Genomic DNA, 27,423 nt, shown 5'->3' on the forward strand with positions numbered 1-27,423 from the left:
GAAGGAGAGGTTCCGCAGGTCCTTCATACCGACCGCTGTCAGGCTCTACAACACCTGCACCACCTGAACCATGTTGTAGTCACTATGCATCCTTTACACTGTACTCTTTACTTGCGTATCTTGCTTGCTTGCTGCTGTAACAAGTAAATTTCCCCGCTGTGGGATAAATAAAGTACATACATACATACATACATACATACATACATTAGCACCTCCGATCAAAGGGAAGTGTAGCTCCCTGTAGTTGGGTATGAACGACTCTGATACTGGCTTGTTAGCATCTATTGTTCGGCCAAAGAAAACAGATGGTTTGAAAGAGGAGTAAAGGAAGCTATTTTTGTCAAACAACAGAACCCATCATTGAATCGGAATGGTGGTTTGAGGTTTAATTTAGACCCTGTGTTCAGCAGGTTACTGAGACCAAAACCCACAGCTCTTAGTCTTGCAAATGAGGTGGAGCCAGGGCCGAGCCCGAACAATAGAGGATTAGACCACCACTCCTCCCAGTCTTAGTGTAAGGAACCAATAGGAGGAGGGTGTTGGCACACCAATTCCGCCTAAGGCCTAGGCTACCAGCACTTATTAGTTCGCTGACGAAGCTCTTCGGATGAGGAGCGAAACGTCCGACACCTTCTTCACAGAAGTACAGATGACATCTCAAGAAGCCTTTTCCTCGTTGCTATTGGATAGATACTGAAATCACACCCCTGCTTTTCATGACATGTAATTACTACCTTCATTTGTGTTGAGGGCAAATTGGTAAGAGTAACCTCAAATGTCATTTTACACCTTTTGGGTTAACTTTTTATTCAGACCCTCACAAACCTTTCAGTTTAGTGTTGTGACGTTCACGAACTTTTGAAAGGGCTCATTAACATGAACGATAGGAACCGTTCTTTTGTTCCTAGTTAGTTGTACTGGAGGAGCGCAGCACAGCTGTGCAGTGCTTATTAAATATGCAAATAGCATCACGCCACGTTGCGCACGGTGCCTTCCAGCGAGCGTGCCAGTAAAAAAAAAACTAAACAAAAACATGAATGCCCCCTGCCTTGGAGAGCAGCAACAGCAGCGAGCGGTTGGAATGAGGAGTCATTCAGAGAGTAGTTTTGTTATTTATTATGAACAATATTGTTTATGGAAATCTTTGCAATAAATGCTTTGTTTTTTTTATGTTTATACATTTTCAAGTCATGGTTTAAACACCATGGTTTAAGCCCCGCCGTGAATCACCACCTTACCGTGGTGGAGGGCTTTGTGTGCCCGAGTGATCTTAGGAGTTATGGGAGTGGGATACCGGGGCCTCACCCTGGAGCCAGGCCTGGGGGAGGGGCTCGCAGGCGAGCGTCTGGTGGTCGAGCTTTAACCCGTGGGACCCGACCGGGCTCAGCCCGAAGAAGCCACACGGGATCTCCCCCCCGTAGACCCACCACCTGCGGGGGCAAGCATAAGGGTCCGGTGCATTGCATTTTGGGTGGCGGTCGAGGGCGGGCACCTAGGCGACCTGGTCTTCGGCGGCCAAATCTGGTTCTTGGGACATGGAACGTCACTTCTCTGGCGGGGAAGGAGCTCGAACTTGTGGGAGAGGTTGAGACATTCCGACTAGATATAGTCGGACTCACCTCGACCCACGGTTTGGGTTCTGGATCCAAACTCCTCGAGAGGGGCTGGACCTTGTTCTACTCTGGAGTTGCTGCAGGGGAGAGGCGGCGAGCTGGTGTGGGCTTATTAATAGCCCCCCGGCTCGGTGCCTCTGTGTTGGAGTCATCCCCGGTGAACGAGAGGGTCATTTCCCTACGCCTTCGGGTTGGGGAAAGGGTCCTGACTGTCGTGCGTACGCGCCAAGCGGCAGTTCAGAGTACCCAGCCTTCCTGGAGTCCATCAGAGGGGTGCTGGAGAGCACCCCAACTGGTGACTCTGTCGTTTAACTGAGAGACTTCAACGCCCATGTGGGCAATGACAGTGTGACCTGGAGGGGCGTGATTGGGAGGAACGGCCTCCCCGATCTGAACCCGTGCGGTGTGATGTTGTTAGACTTCTGTGCGAACCACAGTTTGTCCATCACAAACACCATGTTCCAACATAAGGATGTTCATAAGTGCACATGGCACCAGGACACCCTAGGCCGCAGGTCTATGATCGACTTTGTAGTCGTATCATCAGACCTGCGTCTGCATGTTCTGGACACACGGGTAAAGAGAGGGGCTGAGCTGTCAACTGATCACCACCTGGTGATGTGTTGGTTTAGATGGCGGGGGAGGATGCCGGACAGACCCGGGAGACCCAAACGTGTAGTGAGGGTGTGCTGGGAATGTTTGGCAGAGTCTCCTGTTCGTCGAGTCTTCAGCTCTCACCTCCGGCAGAGCTTCTCCTGCATCTCGAGGGAGGACGAGGATATCGAGTCCGAATGGGCTCTATTCCGTGCCTCCATTGCTGAGGCAGCCGATCGGAGCTGCGGCCGCAAGGTGGTCGGTGCCAGTCGTGGCGGCAAGCCCCGAACCCGATGGTGGACACCAGAGGTCCAGGCTGCCGTCAAGCTGAAGAAGGAGTCCTATCGAGCATGGATGGCTTGTGGGACTCCTGAAGCAGCTGACGGGTACCGGCAGGCCAAGCGGCACGCGGCTTCGGCGGTGGTCGAGGCAAAAACTCGGGTGTGGGAGGAGTTCGGTGAGGCCATGGAACACGACTTTCGGTTGGCCTCCAAGAGGTTCTGGCAAACCGTCCGGCGCCTCAGAAAGGGGAAGCAGTGCCCAGTCCACACTGTTTACAGTGGGGACGGGGGCCTGCTGACCTCGACTGAGGATATAGTTGGGCGGTGGAAGGAATACTTTGAGGCCCTTCTCAATCCCACTGACATACCTTCCATAGAGGAAGCAGAGACTGAGGACACGAACGCGGACAGTTCCATCACCGTGGCTGAGGTATCTGGGGTAGTCAAAATGCTCCCCAGTGGCAAAGCTCCGGGGGTGGACGAGTTTCACCCTGAATTCCTCAAGGCTCTGGATTTTGCGGGACTGTCTTGGCTGACACGTCTCTTCAACATTGCGTGGAAGTCAGGAACAGTACCTCTGGATTGGCAGACTGGGGTGGTGGTCCCCCTTTTCAAGAAGGGTGACCGGAGGGTGTGTTCCAACTATAGGAGGATCACACTTCTCAGCCTCCCTGGGAAAGTCTATTCCAGGGTGCTGGAGAGAAGGGTACAACCGTTAATCGAACCTTGGCTACAGGAGGTGCAATGTGGTTTTCGTCCTGGTCGCGGAACACTGGACCAGCTCTACACCCTTGCAAGGGTCCTGGAGGGTACTTGGGAGTTTGCCCAACCGGTCTACATGTGCTTTGTGGACCTGGAAAAGGCATTCGACCGTGTCCCTCGCGGTGTCCTGTGGGGGGTGCTCCGGGAGTATGGGATTGGTGGCGTTCCATTGACGTGCCATTCAGTCCTTGTACAACCGGAGCAGGAGCCTGGTTCGCATTGCCAGTAGTAAGTCAAGCCTGTTTCCGGTGAACGTTGGCCTCCACCAAGGCTGCCCTTTGTCACCGATTCTGTTTATAATTTTCATGGACAGAATTTCTAGGCGCAGCCAAGGTGTCGAGGGAGTCTAGTTTGGGGGCACTAGGATCTCATCTCTGCTATTTGCAGACGATGTGGTCCTGATGGCCTCATCGGGCTGTGACCTGCAGCGTTTACTGGGACGGTTTGCATCTGAGTGTGAAGCTTCTGGGATGAGACTCAGCACCTGCAAATCCGAGGCCATGGTTCTCAGTCGGAAAAGGGTGGATTGCTCCCTCCGGGTTGGGAATGAGGTCCTGCCCCAGGTGGAGGAGTTTAAGTATCTCGGGGTCTTGTTCACGAGTGAGGGAAGGTTGGAGCTTGAGGTCGATAGGCGGATCGGCGCAGCGTCTGCAGTAATGCGGTCGCTGTACCGGACCGTCGTGGTGAAGAGAGAGCTGAGCCGGAAGGCAAAGCTCTCAATTTACCGTTCGATCTATGTTCCCACCCTCACCTATGGTCATGAGCTTTGGGTCATGACCGAAAGAACGAGATCGCGGATACAAGCGGCTGAAATGAGTTTTCTTCGTAGGGTAGCGGGACTCACCCTAAGAGACAGGGTGAAGAGCTCGGTGATCCGGGAGGAGCTCAGAGTAGAGCCACTGCTCCTTCAGATCGAGAGGAGCCAGCTGAGGTGGCTCGGGCATCTAGTCCGGATGCCTCCCGGAGGCCTCCCTGGTGAGGTGTTTCGGGCATGCCCAGCCAGGAGAAGGCCCCGGGGAAGACCTAGGACACGCTGGAGGGATTATGTCTCACAGCTGGCATGGGAACGCCTTGGTGTCCTCCCGGTGGAGCTGGAGGAGGTGGTCGGGGACCGGGAAGTCTGGGCTTCCCTACTGAGACTGCTGCCCCCGTGACCCGGACCTGGATAAGCGGAGGAAAATGGAATGGTAAAAAATTGAATGGTTCAAACACAGAATTGACGCAAAGGGTAATTCAAAAATAGTGACGTCACTGTCAAAGCAGAGTGTTATGGTGCCACCCTATGGATAATAATATTTGACAATAATTCAAACTCATACATATTGGAGTGAAATCTAAATTCATTCATTCTAGTGATTTCCAAGTTAAAACGACATCACGCTGGCTTCTTAAAACTGAAATAAAATGGCTCATTATTATAGTAACAGCTCTTTGAACGGAACAGCTCATCAAGATCCAGCTCACCTCAAAGAGCATAAATCCCACCTCCCAGTTCTTGGCATGAAAGCATTTCACATTATTTTACCCTTACAGGCCATAGTACCCTAAATGGCCCCAGCCATTCGCCGGCTAGCTAGCACAATCTAGCTAACAACACAACATTCAGGGTAGCTACTAGCTTGCTTTTAAGAGGAAGTGCGTGGCTCTTAAAAGAGCCGTTGGGTAGCATGATGCTGTTTCTACTGGAGTAGTTTACTTGGAGCTTGTGTATTTGGTGACAGCCTTTGTGCCCTCAGACACAGCGTGCTTAGCCAGCTCTCCGGGTAGCAGAAGACGCACGGCGGTCTGGATCTCCCTGGACGTAATGGTGGAGTGTTTGTTGTAATGAGCCAGACGAGATGCCTCAGAAGCAATGCACTCAAAAATGTCGTTGACAAAGGAGTTCATAATGCTCATGGCCTTGGAAGAGATGCTGGTGTCAGGGTGCACCTGTTTGAGCACCTTGTACACGTAGATTGCATAACTGTCCTTCCTGCGACTCTTTCTCTTCTTGCCGCCCTTGCCGGGAGCCTTGGTAACAGCCTTCTTGGAGCCCTTCTTGGGCGCAGACTTGGCTGGTTCAGGCATTGCTATGCGATCAGACTACACTTTCTGATGCGAGTGTGGCTTTCCTTAGACAACCAGTGCTCTTATAGAAGCGTTTATGCAAATGTTACTGTGCCATCGACTTTTTCTGATTGGCCGACACTATCTCTGGCTCTGATTAGTGGAGTTTAAGCAGAAAAAGGCGCATCCTTGAAACGTTGATGATGACGCAATATCTCCTTTGTCACACAGAGAAGCACTTTCTATTTTATTACGACTCAAAAAGGAAATCGCTTTGTTAAAAAACACTTTTTCCTTACAATCCTTTGTTTATTTAAGAACAATGTCAAATAATAAAAATGTATCTAAAATTAATATTACATATTATATGTTTTAACTTTGACCCTTTTTTGTGTTCTATGTGAATGGAAGACTCGACTAGACTAACTGCTTGGTGTAACTATTATTTCTCTATACAAATGGCCCACAATAGTGAATCCTGTCACGCTTTGCAGTGACACCACTCTGGCGCTGCAGGTGAGCTACTTATTGGTCTCTGTTTGTTTTGGGTTTGGTTTCCCAGGTGTTTCTCATTGTAGGGCCACCTTGATGGGTGAAGCTACCGAACGAGCCACAGGTGTTCCTCATCAGAGCTGCCTCTTTATATTCACACCTGTGGCAGCAGGAAGGCGTCGTTTGATTGACCTTCATGGACTCACGCCACAAGCCATCGTCATCTTTCCAGACGCATTCATGCTGCCCGTCTTCATCCTTAACTTACACGGTAGATATATACTGTCTTGTTTTATTGCCTTCCTGCCAGTTCGGTAGCTTCTCCCAGTTAGCCCTCCCCTTTGGAGTTTGGTAGTCTTCATGTTTGGTTCCCTTCCTTCGTGGTGCTATTTTGTTACTGTTTGCCCTGCACCATAGATTTTTGTTGTTACCCCTTTTTTCTTCTTTCTTGCTGTGGTGAACAAACTATTAAAGGACTTCCTTTTTGACACCACCCTGCTTGTCTGCCTTTTTGGGTCCAACCAAGTTTACGGCGTGACAAATCCTATAATGTGACATATAGGATTCACTATTGTGGGCCATTCAAATCAATCAAAGTTTATTTATATAGCGCTTTACAATAGCCCACAGGCTCCCAAAGTGCTTTACAATAAAATGATACTTAAGAACACAGCATAAACACAGAACATAAACACAAAGTAAACACAAAATAAAAACTCTATAAGAAAGTGCTTCAGTGCTGCAGAGTGCTAAAAGCCTTTAAAAGTACATAAAATGGGAGTCAACAAGAACTAAATATGCATAAAATGAAAATAAATACAAGACTGCCCTAGTCGGTGTTGAATGCCTGTCTAAAGAAATGAGTTTTCAATTTCGATTTCGATTTAAAAAGGCTGATATTCGCACCACTACTGAAGTCGCTTCAGTAGTGGTGCGAATATCAGTGGGCAGTTTGTTCCACAGTCTGGGAGCAGCGACGGAGAAACAGCGTTCGCCCCACTGTTTGTATTTTGCCTGTGGGACTTCTAACAGAAGCTGTCCCGAGGAACGCAGGGCCCTGCCGTGATTGCGGATAGTTAAAAGCTCCGACAGCTACGATGGAGCAAGGCCGTTAATGGCATTAAAAACAAATACTAAGATTTTAAAATCGATTCTAACACGAACTGGAAGTCAGTGGAGTGACGACAGCACCGGGGTGACGTGCTCACGTCTGGGCGTGTTTGTTAAAAACGGGGATGCAGCGTTCTGGACCAGCTGCAGATGCGAAATTGAGGTCTGACTGAGGCCAACGTAAAGTGCGTTGCAGTAGTCCAGTCTTGTGCTGATGAAAGCATGGATCGCTTTCTCAAGATCCTGCTGACCTAAAAAAGGCTTCACTTTAGCCAGAAGACGGAGCTGAAAGAAGCTCGTCCTAATGACAGAGCTAATCTATTTGTCGAATTTGAGTCCACAGTCGAATATGACCCCAAGATTTTTGACATCAGGTTTAAAAAAGGGGGCCAGAGAGCCGAAGTTTGCTGCGACAGTGTGCAATGTTGGTGTGTGTATCAAAGGCCGCTGTGAGGTCCAGCAGCACCAACACAGCAGGATTCCCAGCATCAACAGACAGGGCAATGTCGTTGTGCACCTTTGACAGCGCCGACTCAGTGCTATGTCGGGATCTAAAACCAGACTGGAATTTATCAAGAACAGAGTTCATCTCTAGGAAAGTTTGTAACTGAGTAAAAACAACTTTTTCTAAAACCTTGGAAAGAAAGGGCAAGTGTGAGAGAGGCCTAAAATTGGACAGCACAGACGGGTCGAGATGAGGTTTTTTAGGAGGGGTCTAACCACAGCATGTTTGAAGGCAGCTGGGACAGATCCTAAGTTAAGACAGGTGTTTATAAAAACAAGCAAACTTGACCCAACAGAATTAAAAACCTCTTTTAAAAACGTGGCTGGGATGACATCTAGGGGACAGTTAGTGGGTTTCATGCCACTAACCACCTTGGTAAGAGACACCAGAGAAATGGTCTCAAACCGCTCAAAAACGGCAGTCTGTGCAGGAGGACCATGTACATCCTCAGAAGACATCCCTGAGCTGCTGATGTTCTTCCTGATAGATGCCACTTTGTCAGAGAACAATGAGACAAACTCTTCACATGTTGTAGTGGTGGCATCAGACAGAATAGTGGGGCGTGGGTTAATAACAGAGTCAATGGTTTTAAATAAGAGTCTTGGTTGGTGAGAGCTGTTGGTTATAATGGAGGACAGATATTTGGACTTGGCCTCCTTCAGGGCTCTCTGATAGGTGTCCAATCTGTCCCTCAACCAACCCAGGGAAACATGCAATCTGTCTTTTTTCCACTACCGTTCAGCCTGTCTACATTGTTGTCTGAGCAGCCGGGTGTGGTCGTTCAACCAGGGATCAGACTTGGTTTTAGTGTTTTTTTGCCGAAAAGGGGCAACAGAGTCCAGAATCTCAGTACATGTAGAATGGAAGGTGGAGAGTAGGCTGTCTGGACAGAGAGGAGGAACCAGCCTAGTGACAGTATGTAGCTGAGAGTCCCTGAAGGCAGCAGCAAACTCTCCAGCTGTTAATGGACTGAAGATGCGGCGTCTGAGGGCTGAAGAAACAGGCTTATTGGCAGGTGGGGGGGGCAGCAAAGTCAAAGATAATGGGGAGGTGATCAGATATAGCCGTGTCTACAATTTCTCTGAGGGAAACAGAAAGCTCACGAGAGACGACTAGGTCCAGAGTGTGGCCATGGTCATGTGTTGGTGCATTAACAGACTGAGTGAGGCCAAAGGAGTCCAAAAGCTGTTTAAACTCATTAGCCATTTGGTTTGTTGCACAACAAACATGAATATTAAAGTCCCCACAGATCAACAAACTATCAAACTTTGGGATAAAATCAGACAGAAATTCAGAAAATTCCTGTAGAAAGTCCTTATTAAATTTAGGTGGGCGATAGACTGTGGCACACAGCACGGGGCAGATGAAGTCGATCACAAACAGCTGCAGCTCAAAGCTAGAATAATTATTAGCCGTTATTAATCTGCATCTGAAGCTGTCCTTGAATATAGCAGCCAGGCCGGTCGCGGAGTGCTGAGGAAGGAACAGCCGGGTGGGAGGAGCTCCGAGAAGGCGCTGTTCTCCCCTGGTTTCAACCTGGTTTCAGTCAGCAGGAGGAAATCCAGGTCATGAGTCATGAAGAAGTCATTCAGAATAAATGTTTTATTCGGAAGAGCTCTGATGTTAATCAGCGCGGTATGAACCGAGTGTCGGTCAGCCAGGTGAGGGAGGTGGCTGAGCGAGCGGAGATTCGCCATCACACAGCCCCGTGGGGAGATCCGCACGGGCCGACAACACGGAAGCAGCGCCTCAGTGTCATGGAGGACCGGCCGGAGCCATCGATATCTGTGCTCAGTGGAACTCCGCAGCCTCCGTAGCCTCTGTTGTCAGAGGAGGATCCAGCTGTAGGCGACGGGTATCGTGACGGGAAGACGCCAGGTAGGATTTCAGCTTGGTGAGCACTCCTCCGCGTCTTCCGCGTCTTCTGAGGCGGTTGTTGTGGGGAAGGCAGCAGGGAAGTCGCAGTAGATGTGGAGGTATGGACGCCAGGAAATGTCTACCAAAGCGACATAAAGACACGTTCTCCAAAGACTCACGAATATTAAGAAGTGTCAGGCGATCGTACACCTGCAGCGGTGAAACACTCATTATAGCAAACAGCAGACACAACACGAACAGCGAAATAAACAGCAGAGGAAGACGGATAGCCAAACACAGGAGCGCCATCTTTCTTTCTTTCAAATATGTACTTTGTGTGAAGAGACTAACAATACATTGGCTTTGTCTCAGGCCAACATCCGTCTTCTATCCTCACTAGGTTCGTGGGTATGCTGGAGCCCACTCCAGCTGACTTTGGGAGAAAGGCGGGGTACACCCTGGACTGGTGGCCAGCCAATCGCAGTCACGTCAACATCTTTCACGGTATTTTGGCCTTTGGAATGGACACATAAGTTTGAAATTTGTGTCTGCTGTTGAAATCAGTTCATGCTCTTCTTTATATGAAGAGATTTCAGCAACAGGTCAATTAAATCTTTACAACTGAGCTCTTTCAGCCTTTAAATGGTTAAAGAATGTTGCATTGTGTGGAAAAATCGAACCTCATAAGTACGGAGCCCCGGAGGGGACATGGAGAAAAAAAATATGATGGGTAAAAAAACAAAAAAAACCCGAACTTTTGCGTTCCCTCGCAAATGTGGTCTTCTTCTTCCCTTGTGGTTGTCGTTTAGCACCGCCTGGTGGATATCGCGTGTAGCACTATAGAAAAGTAATCATGTACAATACACAGGCCCGTAACCAGATATTTTTCGGGGGGGTGCAAAAATCTGAGTGAACGGACCTTTTGCGATGGAGCGAAGCGACCGAGCGGGGGGAGGGTGTGTGAGTGGGGTATCCCCCCTCCCAGAGCAGGGAAAATTTAGCATTTGGAGCCCGAAAAAACATTGTTGTGATGCATATTTTGGACAGACATAACAACAATGTTATTTCCTCCAAATGACAAGCTTAAGGGCAAAATGCCAACATCAAGCTTGCCCTATTTAGATAAGTTCATCAGTTGACTGGGCGACTGAGCATGCCATGGCTTCAGTGGTGGATGCTATTTCCACAGGCCTACACTATATGAATCACTACAATGTGTTTCAGCCTTACCTATCGCTCATTCAGCATCATCTTTCTTGGAAAATATGTCCACCACTTCCTCCAGGTTGATAACCTTTTTGTAGTGAATGTGGAGAAGTGCCAGCGTTGCGTCATACTGGCCCTCATGAAGGTGTTCAGACGCTTCAAGGTACTGGCACTTGGCTCACATTCACACCAAGTAACTGGGATGGTACAGGCCACCTGAAGGAGGACCCTGATGTTGGGGAAGTGAACGGGATCGTGTGACGGTCCACAACTTGATGTGGGGGAATGCATCACATCCAGTCAGGTGGATTGTGGACTTCTTTTAACGGCAGTGTGTCCTGTAACAACACTTTTACAGAGGAAGGACAGGTGAGCGTCCACTTTGGTCACGGGATAATCACGTCTCATTCCTAACAGTTCTCAGCACTTTCTACAGCAATTTGGATTCCATTTTACAAAACAAAAAGTGTTCCAATTGGTTGTGATGGTATAGTATATTGGTTGGCTAACCCTTTCTAATTCCCCTTCACATTATTATCTTCACATTTTATCATTTGTCTCACAGGTGTGCTGATATTCATACAATGAAATATTTAGTAATCCAATTTACAATACAGGACAAGTTAACACATTCAAACTTCTTTTGCATGATGTCCCTGAACACATCTCACGTGGCCAACATGGCCGCTGCTGCACAGCGTGCAATACTAAATGATGGCCAGCAATTAGCATTAGCGAAGTAGCAACAAGTAGAAACAGCATATTGAAAACAACATCGTCACAATGACATAGAATATGACCTGTAACAACAGTTTTACAGAGGAATGACAGGTGATCATCTACATTGCACATAAATGATTCCAAGTTAGTTCAACAAAGAAACTGCATTAAAGTCTCTAAAACTTCACTCAAAAGTGCAGACTGGCTCTTTCCAATGAGTGAACACTATCAAATACACATTACATTGTATATGACAAAATATAAACACAAAGTAAACATTACATCACCAAATATCCCGCAGTGCAAAAACGTGACTCAGCATGTCTCTGAGCACTTCCTGCAGCAATGTGCACATGCCACTATTCACCAGCAACAGGCGCTGTTGCAACACTTGTGCCATCATTTATCACAGCACATTTACACTCCGTTACAATTGCACACCTTGATAGCAGTTTTTTTTTTTTTTTTTTTTTTTAACCAAGCGGACCTTTGGTCGCCTGCGGGGGGGTTCGTTCCGAACCCTCCCTGGTTACGGGCCTGATACACACACGGATACTATGGTTATTGAAATGTAATATATGGGCAGCATGGCAATATAGTGGTTAGTTAGTGTGTCTGTATCACAGTCTGGAGATTCCTACCACATACTACCACATAATACTACCATTACCATTACTACCATCATACTAGCCTACCAAGTACCACATAATACTACCATTACCATTACTACCATCATACTAGCCTACCAAGTACCACATAATACTACCATTACCATTACTACCATCATACTAGCCTACCAAGTACCACATAATACTACCATTACCATTACTACCATCATACTAGCCTACCAAGTACCACATAATACTACCATTACCATTACTACCATCATACTAGCCTACCAAGTACCACATAATACTACCATTACCATTACTACCATCATACTAGCCTACCAAGTACCACATAATACTACCATTACCATTACTACCATCATACTAGCCTACCAAGTAGCAAATGGTTACAAAGGGGCAATTTTGGATGAGCCTGATAATGAAGTGAGTGGCTTGCTTGATGACATATACCTAAAACAACACTCTTCACAGGACCGGCACCAAATTCTTATGTCATGTGACTGCCGTACTGGACAGCATCTGGCTTGCTTCATGTCATTTTCCCACGAAGATGCTAACATTACATGTGCCTGTATGTATTACACGCTATGCAACACTCCACTCAGGCGTCTACAAAGGGTGAGTAGTTTTACTTGATTTTAGTTTTATCGTAGCTGTGCAGCTAATAAAGGCTACATGACAGCTATGAGTGGTTTACAAGTTGTGTTTGTCCGCTGGTCAACGCATCAAGAAAGAAAACATTACAGTAGCATCTTTAGCATCGCTGGAGGTTAATTAGTCTGGTCCCTCACAGGGAAAAATCCTTCTTATGTGCAGAAGAGACATTCTTGCATGTGCTTTAATTGGAACTGAGCCAGAATCCTCAAAATGAAATTCACAGGTGACGTTCTGGAATCCTGTCGCACCTAGCAAGGAAATGATATGCAGCATGTTGCACGTAGCAGAAGCAGCAATAAACATATTGTTCATTGATAGCAACCAATTTATTGTGTTTGTCGGCAAAGCGGCCTTGCGGCTGGTGAACGTCTGTTGCTGTGGTAACCACATCACAGAGGTATGCATTCAAGGTAGGCACGGCAGGAAAGGGCTTGTCCCGGTAGGAAGGCGGAACTGTCGTGATTGCTGTCGTTGTATGTGTTCTTGGGCGTGGGGCCCCCTCGCACGCGTTGAACTCCTCTTTCAATCACAGCAGCAATTCAAAGCTAACGCTAAATGCCGTCGGGCTTATTTGATTTGAAGCTAAGCTAAGTTTACTTTAGAAAATGGATGGATGGATACATAGCCAATGTTTTCAATGTTATTTTATTTTCATATGTTTTGAAATGTTATTTTGTACAAAAAGTAAGATTAAGTGGCTGGACGATTTCAAATTGTATTGATTTTGATGAGCAGTCGATGAAAGGGATGCTTCATTTATGGCATTCAGACTTACATAATATACTGTTTATCATAGAAATACATAACATCAAATATACCTGAACACGACGTTCTAATGATGTGCAAAGCTGCAGCCGCCTGGAAGACACCGCTGTTGAAGCTCAAATAGTCCTGAGCACGTGCACACACGTGCACGTGCTGAATGGAGGTGACGTGTGGACAAGCTTTTGGCTGAAACACTTAAGAGGACGACCGAGGAAAAGACGAAAAACAAAAAGCATCAGACAATTGAAGGCACGTCTTTAAATCAAAGCAGCGCTGATACTCGCTGGTGCTTACTGATACTTGCTGATACTTGCTGATACTCGCTGGTGCTTACTGATACTTGTTGATACTTGCTGATACTCGCTGGTGCTTACTGATACTTGTTGATACTTGCTGATACTCGCTGGTGCTTACTGATACTTGCTGATACTCGCTGGTGCTTACTGATACTTGTTGATACTTGCTGATACTCGCTGGTGCTTACTGATACTTGCTGATACTTGCTGATACTCGCTGGTGCTTACTGATACTTGCTGATACTTGCTGATACTCGCTGGTGCTTACTGATACTTGTTGATACTTGCTGATACTCGCTGGTGCTGACTGATACTTGCTGATACTCGCTGATACTCGCTGGTGCTCACTGATACTTGTTGATACTCGCTGGTGCTCGCTGATACTCGCTGGTGCTCGCTGATACTCTCTCGTGATGTGAAATCAGCAAGCGGACTAACGCCATTCTTGACATATTCTCAGAGTGGAGAATGAGAAGTGCTTTTGTGCGGAGCAGCCATCTATTCCGCTGGCCTATAAATGTCATATTTGCTGTCAGTGCTTCTTTTTTCTATCCAAAGTGTGTTCATAAACTTCAGAGACGAGCCAACTTCAGCTGGTCTCCAACTAAATAGTTTGTTTGTTCTTGTGTGTTTCAGCTGAATGTCCCAATGCTTTCCTCCACCACGTCTTTAACACAAACCTGTTAGGAATGGAACATTTTCCATTCTGTTTTACACAAACTACAGCAATGTGCTTATCTACCACAGAGAAATAACACACTCACAAGACCTTTCACTTGGAAAAAATACACCCTGTTGTTCTTATCCGCACCCTCGCACACACACAGTGTGTGTCCTGAAGGTGTTTTACGATGCTTAGCGAATTGTGTCACGTTTGACCAGTGATTGATGACAGTGTTGATGGATGATCCTTCTTCTGGATTAGAAGATGGAACATGAATGTCTCCTTCCACCAAGCTGATGAAGCCATGCAATCAAAGCAGTCCTGGCATCATTTATCACCCGTAGCTTCGTTCTTTTCTCTACTTGCAGGGCACGCCAAGATGCTGAACTCCAGACAAGAAGCTACTGCAATAAGCAAAGGTGAGTCTACACTAGATGTTCTTGCAGGTAAAGAATGTGCGAAGAGCAGGAAGGAGGCAATCAACTAGAAAAAGAGACACAGACAATGTGGGAGAGGGAATTGCTGACTAGAAGACATGGCTTTGGGCATGCTGAGTAGTTATTGGCACAAAATCACAAGGAAGGTCCAAGATGCCACACAAATGACTGGAGAAACACCCCCCCCCCCCCCCCCACACACACACACACCCACCCCCACTTGCTCCAAGAGGTGATGGAAAACTTAACCCATTCATGTCCATGAGACACACTTTCATACACACCGCCTGCATTGTTTGCACATACGTTGTGCTGTTCATTCATGTGGCGTTCACGTGGCGTTCATGTGGCGTTCATGGTTCATGTGGCGTTCACGTGGCGTTTATGTTCCATTTAACCACCAATTTTTTATTGGCACACAAAATAGCGTAGCACTGCAGGAACAAAGTGCATGCAAGAGTAAAGGAGGCTGTGGTTTTTATTTGAGGCCAGCATGTCTCTGCTTGCTCCTTCCCATCTGGGTCCTGTCGGTTTTACCAGCTCTTGCATGGAGTGAAACATTTCATTGACAGCAATGGTTGCCATGTTTCCTCACGTGGATGTCAAGCTGCTAACAGCGCACTGACAGCATCCGTCATCAGGAGGAGTCACCATGTAGAATTGCTGTCATCCGCAGCCAAAGAGGATTAGACGTGTTTGTCTTTCGTCAGATATCAGTGTCATCTTTGTAAATAAAATGAACAAATGTGGTGAATTTTGGTGACTCGTTGTCTGATTACCGCTTGCCCAAATCTCCTTCCTGTCGAACCAGCTCTGCCACATACGTTGAAATGGCATCTTTCACTGAACACTGATAAATATCACAGGGTCATCTTGAGTCACATGGCCGCCTCACACCCAGCTAGCCGTTAGCAGTCATAGAATACAAGTCAATATGACTCACTTTTATTCAGGACATGGAACACTTAAACCCTTTTTAAGGCCTAGGAAGCATACTTGCTAACTTAGACCTGAGCTGACATGGACGCCACAGTATGAAGCAACACTTTTGGTTCAATGAAAAGTGTTTTTTGGAATGTTGTCCATCAGCCACAATCCTCATGTGAGACATCAACACACGTTTCTCTTTACTGTGCCTTCTAAAGATATAAAAACGGGTAAAAAGAGGCAGCTAATGAATGCACGTAACGGAACACACCTATGAAAACACCTCCAACAAGGTTTAGTGGTTTTCCATCCATGCTGTGAGCGTGTAGTAACAGCTACGTTCATGGTAACATGTCATACTTGGAATATGTTGGCAACTTTGATTTCACATAGCAACATAGAAAGGAACGCTACACCTAGCATCAAGATTCACAACACAGCTCCAATATGTAGTGTTACCTTTGGCTAGTGTGTGGTGAAGCTAGTGGCTAGCCGGCTAGTAGCTAGCCGCTGTGGTGTGGTGAGGTGTCACTACGCCAGTAAGGTAGTTCTTGGGCGTAACAATGTTAACAACAATAATAAGAACAATAACAATGTGCTTCATATGCAGCTCACATGATGGACATGGAGCCTTGTGTATAGGTGGAATAGGTGCGTCCCATTACGTGCATGCTTTAGCTGCCTTTTTTTACCTGTTTTTATATCTTTAGAAGGCACAGAAAAGAGAAACGTGTGTTGAAGTCTCACATGAGGATTGTGGCTGATGGACAACATGAGTGCGGTTTCCTTGAAGAGAATTGTGAAAGTCCAACTATGAGATTTTATCACAACCAATCTGGTAGGAAATGTAAGAAAAAGCAAACCTAAGAAAATGAAAGAGAAATATTTGAATGACACTGATGCATAAGATATATTTATAGATTTATAGGACATACTAGTATTTAGTGGGGTGAAAAAGCTTCAAGTATTTCACCGAGGGTGCACCAACTGGTTCGTTGTCGTCTCAATTAAAAGCAATTAGCCACTACGTATTCCTGCAAGTCAAGCATGCTAGCGCCGCATACTGCACGGCCGCCACGCCTTGCTTTGCAAACATGACTTAGCTCAGCATGGGCAAGGGGGCGTGGGGGGCGGGGGGTGAAAGACTGAAATACCAAAAACTACATGCAGACAAGCCAATGTTTAAGCTAATGGACAACAAATGAAGCAATGAAACATCCACTCTGTCATCTAACCTCAGCCAGCCCAAAACAGACGCTGAGCCGTTGAAATGTTGCATTTCCTGTTTATGCGCTGATAATTATCATCATTAATATGATGACAGATGATGTGATGACATATCAGCACGGCAATCAGACTTGCTGCAAAGCTAAATGCGTCCATTCCTTACCTGCAATATTTATTCAGGAATCTGAGCCGCTCCTGCTGTGTGCCACTCATGAGCAAAAACAGCAGGATTCAAACCATTTTTCTCCAAAACACAAATAGACCCAATGACAAGTATTGTTCCGTTTCAGTAGAAACTGTGTGCGAATGCGGAAATGCTGCAGCTGAACTGAAATGTAGAAAGAATGTTGAACTATCCTAAAAATCTATTCACAGACTGAGGATCGAACCAGCAACCATCAGCTTGGGAGACGACGTCTGTACGACCTCAGCCATGCCGCCATGCACCTAATAAGCAGAATGTTACATGTCATGTAACATGTCTAATCCATGTGTTAATAGGGTGAATGAAAGCCTTGTTGTCTTGTAGAAAAAGCAGCAGAAACATGTCACGTTATATGTGAGCTGAATGTATAAATAAGTTGAATGTGTGGTGATGACCCCAAGATGCAGAGACGGGAACCCAGTGCAGGTAAAAGTCTTTCATTAGAAGAAGGGTCCGAAGCCAAAGAAGGAAACTGGCATAGACGTGCACAGCAAGCAAGAAACAAACAACCCGCTGAACTGAATAACGGCAACACAAATTAGCGGCGGACACGTAAAAGCAGAAAAGCAAAGGCAGCCCAAAAACGGGAAGCGAGGCATAACAGAGAGAAATACAGAAGCTGTCAGGCAAGAAGCAATGACTACAGAGGGCTTGAAGATTGAACCAGCAACCAGCAGCTACCTTGTAGAATAAGCAGAATCTTAAGTAAAGGAATCTCCACCAGTAGGGGGCCACACTGAAATTGTCCATTCATTTTCAATGGGAAAAATATTGGATGGAAAATGTGTGACTTTTTAGAAAAAGCCTGCATGAGGTGAACAGCACTATTTAGACAAAAACTCATTTTCCTTAACAACAACACTCACCATGATTTGTGGGCTGTTTGCCATGAAGGGGGGGTGTGGAGGTGTATGCTATGAAGTACGGGTGTTATCCCTTGGCATGACACGTTGTCCCTCACAATAAAATACATTTTGTACAAATATTTCACAGTCCAGCCGTGCTGAATGACGAAGCTGCCAAACCGGACCGATACAAAATCAATAAACAAATGTAAATTCTTAATCCTCAATCCTCCTCCTCCTCCTAATTCTGCTAATTTGTGCCGTGCGTGGTCGATTCCAGCTCCGGTCGTTTGATAGCAGGTCGGACCGGTCGGACCACGTCCAAATCTCAGCAGCGGGACGTTGAAGTAGGCGTCCTCGCTGTCATTCTTGCATATTTGCTGACAGCCACCGCGACGCACGCGTCTGACTGGGTTTTGTGGTCCGTTTGTTGGTGCTGGATGGCGCCGGGCGCTCAGTGGCTATCCTAAGCAACTTCATGGAAAGACAGGTGAGCACGCCATCCACACCACGTTCAACTGGGAAAGGACTTGACCTGGGCTAGGCTACCCTAGGGTTTAACACATTTGCCCGTCGGGTCACATGCAGCTCGGTTCTTGTCAATGATGCCAAATGGATATGAAGACGAGTTGCATGATGGAGATAAAGAGCGGCCCTGGAAAGGACGCACCGGTGCTACGTCGTCTCAGCCTTGATTTACATGTTTGCGTCACGCGTCAACAGAACTCGGAGACAGTGATGATGATGACGATGATGGTGATGTCTTCCCAGGCACACATGACCATGGCCCACCTGGGGGTCCAGGAGGAACATCGCAGAGAGTCAGTGGACCCGAGCGAGGAGCAGTTCCTTAAAAGTCTTTACCTTTTCATGAAGAAGCGAGATACTCCCATAGAGAGGATCCCTCATCTGGGTTTCAAACAAAGTACGTATTCTGCTAAGTATGGACTGAGTATTCTGCTAAGTATGGACTGAGTATTCTGCTAAGTATGGACTGAGTATTCTGCTAAGTATTGGCTTCGCCGGTCACGGGCTGACACAAGAGTGGTCAGTCCCGGAGTTGTTTGAAGTGGGAGGCGTGTTGTGTTGGAGCATATCTGCTAGCATACGGTATCTGCTGATGTGTACCTGTATAAGAGGCAGGGTGCGGCCTAAGGAATTATCCAAGAATGATTTGCTAGCTTGTTTTCCTGAGGCCAAATGAAAGAAGGAAGCATTGAATAGACTGTCACACTAAGACTTTGGCAAGGGATGACAGAAGCATGAACGTGTTATGTTTGAATTATGTTTGTTCTTTCCCTCAGTTGATCTATTCGTCATGTTCAAGACGGTCAGAGGCTTGGGGGGCTACCAGCAGGTATGTTTTCACCGCCAAGCAGTACGCTTCAGTTCAGTTCCATCCGCAATTTTTTGTGTTTCCATTTTCCAGTACAGGGCGGTACAGCTTGCTTGTGTCGTGGGGAACGCACTGCAAGGCTGTGATTGCTTAGCAGTAGGGGTGCACGATAATTATGGGGCCGATTTGAGGGAATTATGACATCATACTGATAAATCCTGCCTGGGACATGAACAGCCTGTCATATCTTCCCTTGAGCTCACTTGTAAACAGACATTCACATTTTGCGTGCTAGTTGTACCAAATGCTCCACGACGAGAGGAAAAAACATCAAGCATACATAAAACCTCAGCAGCCACCTGGAAAGCCAGTGTGACGGCGTTTGAAAAGTGCAAAAGGTCTGCCAGAGACCTCCGTGGCGTCACACCGGTCGCTCGGAGCGTGTGCCCGAATACAGTGCACCTTGCTGGGCCACAGCAGGTGGCTCCTCCCCCTCTATACTCTGGTTCTCCTGATAGTAGTGATGTCATGATATTTCAACAGGTACACTTGGTCACATCCTCGTTTGTTCCAGTCCTTTTTACCTCCACGTGTGCACACGCTACACTTACACCTCAATACAAAAGTAGATATTAAAAAAAACTACCATACTGGACTTGAGAAGCAGGAAGTCATTGGTATCAGTTTGAAAAAAAAGATCTCTCTTTGCATCTTCGGTTAGCAGTGAATCGTCAGTGGCGACAGATGGAAGGAAAACCTCCCTGAAACAGAAATGAGACTAGCTGTCTGACTAGCATATCTTCTTTCTTAATTGATTGGCAAGTGATATCATGCTATTTATGTAGCTTCTGCAGCTTCTCCAGATCAGGATTTACCAAACCAAACTGTACTGAGGTCAGCGGAACTGAATTAGACCGCTTGGTGGTCACATTTCTCATACTTAAGGGGTCAAAGGGCACGCCTCACATCATGCCTGTCTGTGCTGACAGGTGACGGCCCAGCAGCTTTGGAAGCAAGTCTACAACTCTCTGGGGGGGAACCCACGCAGCACGAGTGCAGCCACCTGCACCCGCCGCCACTACGAGAAGTGAGTCACAGGGGGAGGAGGCGGGACGTGTGGGTGGAGGAGGGTGCTTTCAATCGGGTGTTCTCTTACCTGATCCGCATCTTGTCTTCATCACGTCAAGGCTGCTGCTGCCGTATGAATGCCACCTGAAGGGGCAGCTGATCAGCATCATGCCGCCACATGCCATCGAGCGCTTCCGCTACCACGGCTACAGCCCCGAGGACAATGTCGGCGACGGTCCGAGACCCGCCAAACGCAAGCTGATGTCAATGCCGCTGCATCACCAGGTTGGTCCAATGTTCCTTCAAGGAAAAGTGCACTTCTTTAGCACATTGCCCATCATCTACAATCCTTATGTGAGACATGAACTTTTCTGTGCCTTCTAAAGATATAAAAACAGATAAAAAGAGGCAGCTAATGCTCGTACTGGGACACACCTGAAAAAACCCCCCAAAAGCCCCAACAAGTCTCCATGTCCATCATGTGAGCTGCAAATGAAGCACATTGTGATTGTTAATTTTATTGTTATTAACATTGTTACACCCAAGAACTACCTTACTGGCGTAGTGACACCTCACCACAGTGGCTAGCTACTCGCCGGCTAGCCACTAGCTTCACCAAGGTAATGCTACATATTGGAGCTGTGTTGTTGTTTTTGATGCTAGGTGTAGCATTCCTTTCTATGTTGCTATGTGAAATCAAAGTTGCCAACATACTCCAAGTATGACATGGTACCATGAACGTAGCTGTTACTACACGCTCACAGCATGGATGGAAAACCACTAAACCTTGTTGGAGGTGTTTTCATAGGTGTGTTCCGTTACGTGCATTCATTAGCTGCCTCTTTTTACCTGTTTTTATATCTTTAGAAGGCACAGTAAAGAGAAACGTGTGTTCATGTCTCACATGAGGATTGTGGCTGATGGACAACATTCCAAGGAAAGTGCACTTTTCCTTGAAGTTTCCTGTCGGGGGGGAAAGAGGCCTCTCAATCCCAGACAGTCAAGTCACATGTTCCCAAATATTTTTGCTTTGATGGACTGTAATGTTCTAAAGTAACGTAGGAATTCCAATTCATCACCCAAATGGTTTTTATCTCCAACAGAACCATGCCAACCTCCAGCCGGGCCCTGTTCGCAGCCTCTTTGCTCTACCGTACCGAACCCCCCACTACTGCCACCCGAGCCACTCGGTTCTGCCTCCTTACGTCCCCATGTCCGCCTCCATTCTGGCATCACACAGCCAACCGATAGCCCCTCCACCCAAATTCCCTTTCCCCCCGTGCGGTCCCAACCCAACAGAGCGGCTGAAGGAGCCGCTGGAGCATTTGCGCTACCTGGCGGAACAGTACAAGTCTTCAACCGGCCTGGACGAGCCTCTCAACCTGAGCATCAAGGCGCAGAGCCACAGGACCGACAAGAACCCAAAGTCATCGTTCTCACTGCCCTCGCTCAGCAAGACCCCAAAGTTTCTGAACACACCCTCCTCACTGTACACGCCGCAATACCCGCCGGGGTCAAGGAAGGAAGGCGGCAGAAAGCCAGATGATGGAATGGTGCCGTACCTTGCCAAGGCGAGGGACAACTCGGTAGTGGACCTCACCTCGATGAGCAGCCCAGAGGTTGACGCCAGCTCAACAGACTGCAGAAATCAGACAGAAGAGCAAGTGGAGAGTCCAGAAGGGAGGAGGTTCCATCTCAGCCACATCCTGCACACCCCGCCTTCCCAAAACAACAGCAAGATGGAGATCGAGATCCCTCTGTCCGTGTTCCACAACTGGCTCCAGCTGTACGGCCCGCCGGGTGCGCCAAACGACATGAAGCAGCTCGCTCGCCCCCAGCAGGTGGAGCAGGGGGGGCGAAGGAGCAAGGACGTGCCAACCAATCTATCATTTCACCTCAACTCCCACCAGCACAGCTCTGCAATCCAAGATCTGAGGCTGGTGAACAGAAAAGTACCAAGCCCGAGGTCGAGCGGCCAGGCAGCAGCAAGTCACTACATCCCAAAGCGCGGTCATTTCAGCGGCTACTCGCCTTCCAGCCGCCTTTGCAAACCTGCCGCCACTGTGGACGGCTTTCTGGGTTCCCAGCAGGGAGTGTCGGCATCACACAGCACCAAACCCCCAACCTACTGGGAGGCCCTCGCAAAGGACAGACCCCCGAGTCCCGTTGCAGCTCCGCAAGACCTCACAGTAACGACGAGCTGCCACGGCGAGGCCGAGTCGATGAGTCCGAAGGCCGAGACGAGCCTCCCGTCGTCCTCTTTGCTGATGATGAATTCTGGCTCCGCCTCCATGCTGCAGCTCACCAACGAGGAGGTGATGAAGCTGAAGAAGATCATCTCAAACTCCTCATGATGTTTCGACCCCGCCTCTTTTCCATCTGTCCAATGATCTTGACTTTGAAAATGTGCTTCATTAAATGCAGTAAATCAATGATTTACACCAAATGTAAACACTAGCATCAATTCTTCTTCTGTTAGTCAGTTGACAGGAATTTTTAAAGCAACATGAAGGAAATGTATGTTTATAATGTAACATATGTGTATAAATGTCAAAACGTATGTTTATGTGACTGTCTGTCTCCATGGTGACACTTTATTCCACGTCTTTATGACAGATGCTAAACTGGCAGAGCAGCGTTAACAACAATCATGATTGCAACCACATGTGTTCACGCCCAGAATTAGTTCAAGCGTAGCTCATAAATATTTAAGAGCCGTTCTTTCAACATTTCATTCCATGGGCTGGAAAGTTCAAGCATTTTGTCAGTCCAGAGTGAAACCCCCCCCATCGCCCCAAGTCATCTTACTGAGGACAAACTACAGAAAGTGGACTTGCTGGAATTTTCCCATCCGTCACATAAGGAAGTACAACAGCCAGCAAGGGTGATTGAAATGTTATCCTAACGTTCCTCTTGCAAAGGCCACACATTCATTCTACCCCAACAGGGATGGCACCAAAACCACAATGGCAGCCGTGCCCATGTAAACCAGACCCAAAAGCTAAGTAGATACTGGTGCCTTAATCCACAGCGAAACAAATACCTATTAATCGCTCCTGTTAATGTAGTGGGACCGAAATGAGGTATAGTTACCACTGAACTGTCATCTGTCATGACGATGTTACGCTTGACAGCCACCTGCATCAAGTACTTGAAGGTGTTATTATGGGGGTGTCAGTTCATGAGACCATACACCCGATGGGATTTTAGCATTAGGTTCAAGAAAAGTACAATGAAAAAAGACTCAAATATATGACAATATATTGCAATCTAATATTAGAATTTCTACAACATTACACTCCTCTGCACTGTGTGTATGCTAGCGGTCCCGCCTCCACCCACTGAGACAAAGAGACTGTATGGCTGACAAAAGGGCTCCTTCCGTTCATGCCGTTGTTCTATGGAACAAACGCACCAAGGTGCTGAAAGCAATGCACAGAGTGAACCCACTTCCTGCCAGACACGCATGCACATGGCAATACATTGATTATCCACTTCTTTTTCATTTATTGTGTCATTCATTGATTCATTTATGATTGTCCCAGGTCAAGTGGCCACCTGACTTTCAAGAAATCTTCTCACGTTTTGATTTCCTGAGATCTTGTGACACCCCTAAGACATTGTGCAAGTAAGTAAGTTCATTTTGCTGAATGCATACACGAGTCTGGCATGGAAGAGGAACTAACATCAACAAGTCACGTGATGGCAAAAGTCATCATTTATTGCTAACTTGGTCACAAGGTACTGTATCTCATGAATGTTTTATTTCAGACATGTTAGAGTATTACGCTGTAGATACAGTCCAACAGGTACAGATACAGTCCAACACATCTGAAAAGGAGCAGGAAGAAGCGTAAGATTATCTAATCTAAAGCTTCCCCTTGATCTCATGATCATCTCTTCACTTCCTGTTATGTTACATATTTATACTTGTTTCTATAGTTAGTTACTTTAGCCTTCTGATGGTGTGTTGTTGCATTAGTAATACCTTTATGTTGTTGGAGGTGAAATTCTCCACAACCTCCTAAGGTCAAAGGACCACTTTGGATAATTAATTAAGCCAATTTCACCTCCCCTTGCACCAAATTAGATTTACAAAATATATGGAAGAATAGGTCAGACATAAAAATGGAAAAATAAGCCAGACAGGATATCCTTTCACAGTCTTACAGAGCCCTGGACCCCGCTTCACTCACCTGTTTCCATCTCCTGGCTGAAATGAAAGAGAGCTCCCCCCGATCGTCCCATAGTCATTTTTATACTTGTTTTGCTGAGAGCATTGGCATCAGTCTCTCCAAAGATAACTTTCTCTTGGATTCCTTGACGAAGCTTGTGACGCCAGCAGATGATAGCCGGCTTCTTCGCTGGCCCGATAACACTTATTGTAGTTGTTGACATAAACAAAAGATTCTTTTCCTCAGCCTCTCAAGCCTTAGGTCAGTTTTGTCTGTTCCCTTATCTGGTTGTTGATCCCAGCTGGCGAAAGTTGTTTGTACCCTCTGTGTAAGCACCACACACTTAAACAGATGTTCAAGGAGAGGTTCCGCAGGTCCTTCATACCGACCGCTGTCAGGCTCTACAACACCTGCACCACCTGAACCATGTTGTAGTCACTATGTATTCTTTACTTGTATATCTTGCTTGCTGCTGTAACAAGTGAATTTCCCTGCTGTGGGATTAATAAAGTACAATACAATACATCTACTCAGCTGATTTAATAAAGCATTATTTCTATAAACTACTTGTAATCATTCACTAAGTTATTAGATTCATTGATTAAACAGTTCTACCTATACTGTACTTATTTTAAGGCACTCAAAAATAATTCAATCAATAGACATCAATACAAACAGTTATTCTAAAATCTACTTGCAATCAGTAAATTCATTTTTGGCCTACAATATGTATTCTTTTTAGAACTCTTTCTACTTCTTATGCAATGATAGGTAGGTATTTATAGGTATTATTTTCATAACTCTTTCTACATCTTATACAATAGTAATACCTTTATATGTTATATGTATTCTTTTCATAAGTGCTTGTAGGTTTGATGTTCTTACATGTCAACATATTGTAGTGTAGTGTAGTGTAGTGTATTGTATTCTAGGGTAGTGTAGTGCATTGTATTGCATTGTATTGCAGTGTAGTGTATTGTATTCTAGTGTAGTGTAGTGTACTGTATTCTAGTGTAGTGTACTGTATTGCAGTGTAGTGTAGTGTAGTGTAGTGTAGTGTAGTGTATTGTTGCAGTGTAGTGCAGTGCAGTGCAGTGCAGTGTAGTGTAGTGTAGTGTAGTGTAGTGTAGTGTAGTGTATTGTAGTGTAGTGTAGTGTATTGCAGTGTACTGTAGTGTATTGTAGTGTAGTGTAGTGTACTTGTCACGGTTGGCTTACGCCAAGTGTTGGAACCCGTAATGCAGATTAGACACAGCATGGTGGTAAATAAATACAATTTATTATCGTAGGTAACGACACAAGAAAAATACAACAAAAATCCAAAAATCAAACTGGCTGGAGCCAAAAATACACAAAACGAAAAAACACTGCAGGGCAGGAAAAAAAGGTACACGATAACTAAAGGAGCTGCAGGGAAAAAGGCTTGCAGGCAATAGGTAAGTATAACTAGGTGTAGCAAAAAGCACAAGAAGATAAATCACGCCAAGGAAAAAGCGTGGACCAGTTGGGAGCCAAGGTAAGCGGTACAGGAAGCAAAGGGCAAAGGAATAACTGGCGAAGTAGAAGAAGGCTCAGGTAATTGGCCACAGGTGTCCCTCATCAGCTTATCAGTGCTGCTGCGTGCACTGAAAGGCAAACACAGACAGGCGGCAGCAGAGCAACAACACAGAAAATCACAGTACCCCCCTCCCCTCACAAGTCGCCCCTTGGCGGCATACCTGGCTTATCGGGATGGAGAGAGTGGAAGTCACTGATGAGTGTTGGGTCCAGGATACAGGAGCGGGAGACCCACGAACGCTCCTCTGGTCCATACCCCTCCCAGTCGACCAGGTACTGCACCCCCCAACCCCTCTTCCTCAAGTCTAAAATGGCTCTTACCGTATAAGCTGGTAGGCCATTGATCATCCACGGAGGAGGCGAAGGCTCAGCAGGAGGACACAGTGGACTGGTGGATACGGTCTTGAGACGGGAAACATGGAAAACTGGGTGGATCTTGAGGTATGCAGGTAGCTTGAGTCTGATAGCAGATGGGCTGATGATGGATTCGATGGTGTATGGTCCAACCAATCTGGGTGCCGACTTCCTGTTTGTGTTGGCTAATGGTAAGTTTTTGGAAGATAACCACACCTCCTGACCGGGTTGATAGTTCGGGGCCGGGGTCCTATGTCGGTCCGCCAGCCTGCGGTTGCGAGATGCCGTACGGGATAGAGCTGCTCTGGTCTCACACCAAATACGGTGGGCCTGGCGGTTGTACTGCTGGACTGATGGAACGGCTATTTCTCTTTCTTGAGCCAGGAATACAAGGTAGAGGTGGTTGATATCCGAAAGCAGCTTTGAATGGTGACATGCCTGTGGCTGAGCAGACGAGTGAGTTGGGGTCTGGCCATTCGTCTGGGGGTGGTATCCCGAGGACAAGCTCACGGATGCTCCCAAAGTCTTACAGAAGGATTTCCATACTTTCGATGCGAATTGTGGACCACGGTCCGATAGAAGGTCCATGGGAATGCCGTGCAGGCGAAAGACGTGTTTGACCAACATGCAAACTTTTCCCATGGCGGATGGCAACCTGGAGAGGGCAATAAAGTGTGCCATTTTAGAGAATCTGTCCACAATGTTTAATATGACCGTGTGTCCTCGGGATACCGGCAATCCTGTGATGAAGTCTAGTGCGATGTGCGACCAAGGGCGGGAAGGGACTGGGAGTGGTTGAAGGAGTCCTGCTGGTGGTTGGTGGGACAACTTGCTTCTGGCGCAGACTGAGCAGGCGGCGACAAAGGCTTTGACGTCTGACGACATGGAGGGCCACCAAAATCTCTGTGCCAGGATGAATCTGGTGCATCCGACTCCTGGATGACAGGCCAACTTAGAATTGTGTCCCCATTGAATGACTTCTGACCTGAGATTGTCGGGAACAAATAGCTTGTCCTCCGGGCATCTTTCAGGGGGTGTGGTCCCGGAGTTGGCCTAAGAAACCTTCTTCTCCACCTCCCACTGGAGAGCTCCCAA

General features: G+C 46.8%; 2 protein-coding genes across 2 annotated transcripts; one reads left to right on the plus strand and one right to left on the minus strand.

The window, feature by feature from the left end:
* Window positions 1-4,942: 4,942 nt before the first annotated feature.
* Window positions 4,943-5,367, minus strand: LOC129169832 (histone H2B-like). Its single transcript, XM_054756664.1, has one exon. It carries the CDS (start codon window positions 5,315-5,317, stop codon window positions 4,943-4,945), a length of 375 nt encoding a protein of 124 aa, XP_054612639.1. The 5' UTR covers window positions 5,318-5,367.
* Window positions 5,368-18,213: 12,846 nt separating this feature from the next.
* Window positions 18,214-23,533, plus strand: arid6 (AT-rich interaction domain 6). Its single transcript, XM_054757237.1, has 6 exons — window positions 18,214-18,328; window positions 18,610-18,763; window positions 19,143-19,195; window positions 20,164-20,261; window positions 20,362-20,527; window positions 21,346-23,533. Exons 1-6 carry the CDS (start codon window positions 18,317-18,319, stop codon window positions 22,594-22,596), a joined length of 1,734 nt encoding a protein of 577 aa, XP_054613212.1. The 5' UTR covers window positions 18,214-18,316; the 3' UTR covers window positions 22,597-23,533.
* The last annotated feature ends 3,890 nt before the right edge of the window (window positions 23,534-27,423 follow it).

The sequence above is a fragment of the Dunckerocampus dactyliophorus genome, chromosome 17, assembly GCF_027744805.1.
Source record: "Dunckerocampus dactyliophorus isolate RoL2022-P2 chromosome 17, RoL_Ddac_1.1, whole genome shotgun sequence".
NCBI classification, from domain to species: Eukaryota; Metazoa; Chordata; class Actinopteri; order Syngnathiformes; family Syngnathidae; genus Dunckerocampus; species Dunckerocampus dactyliophorus.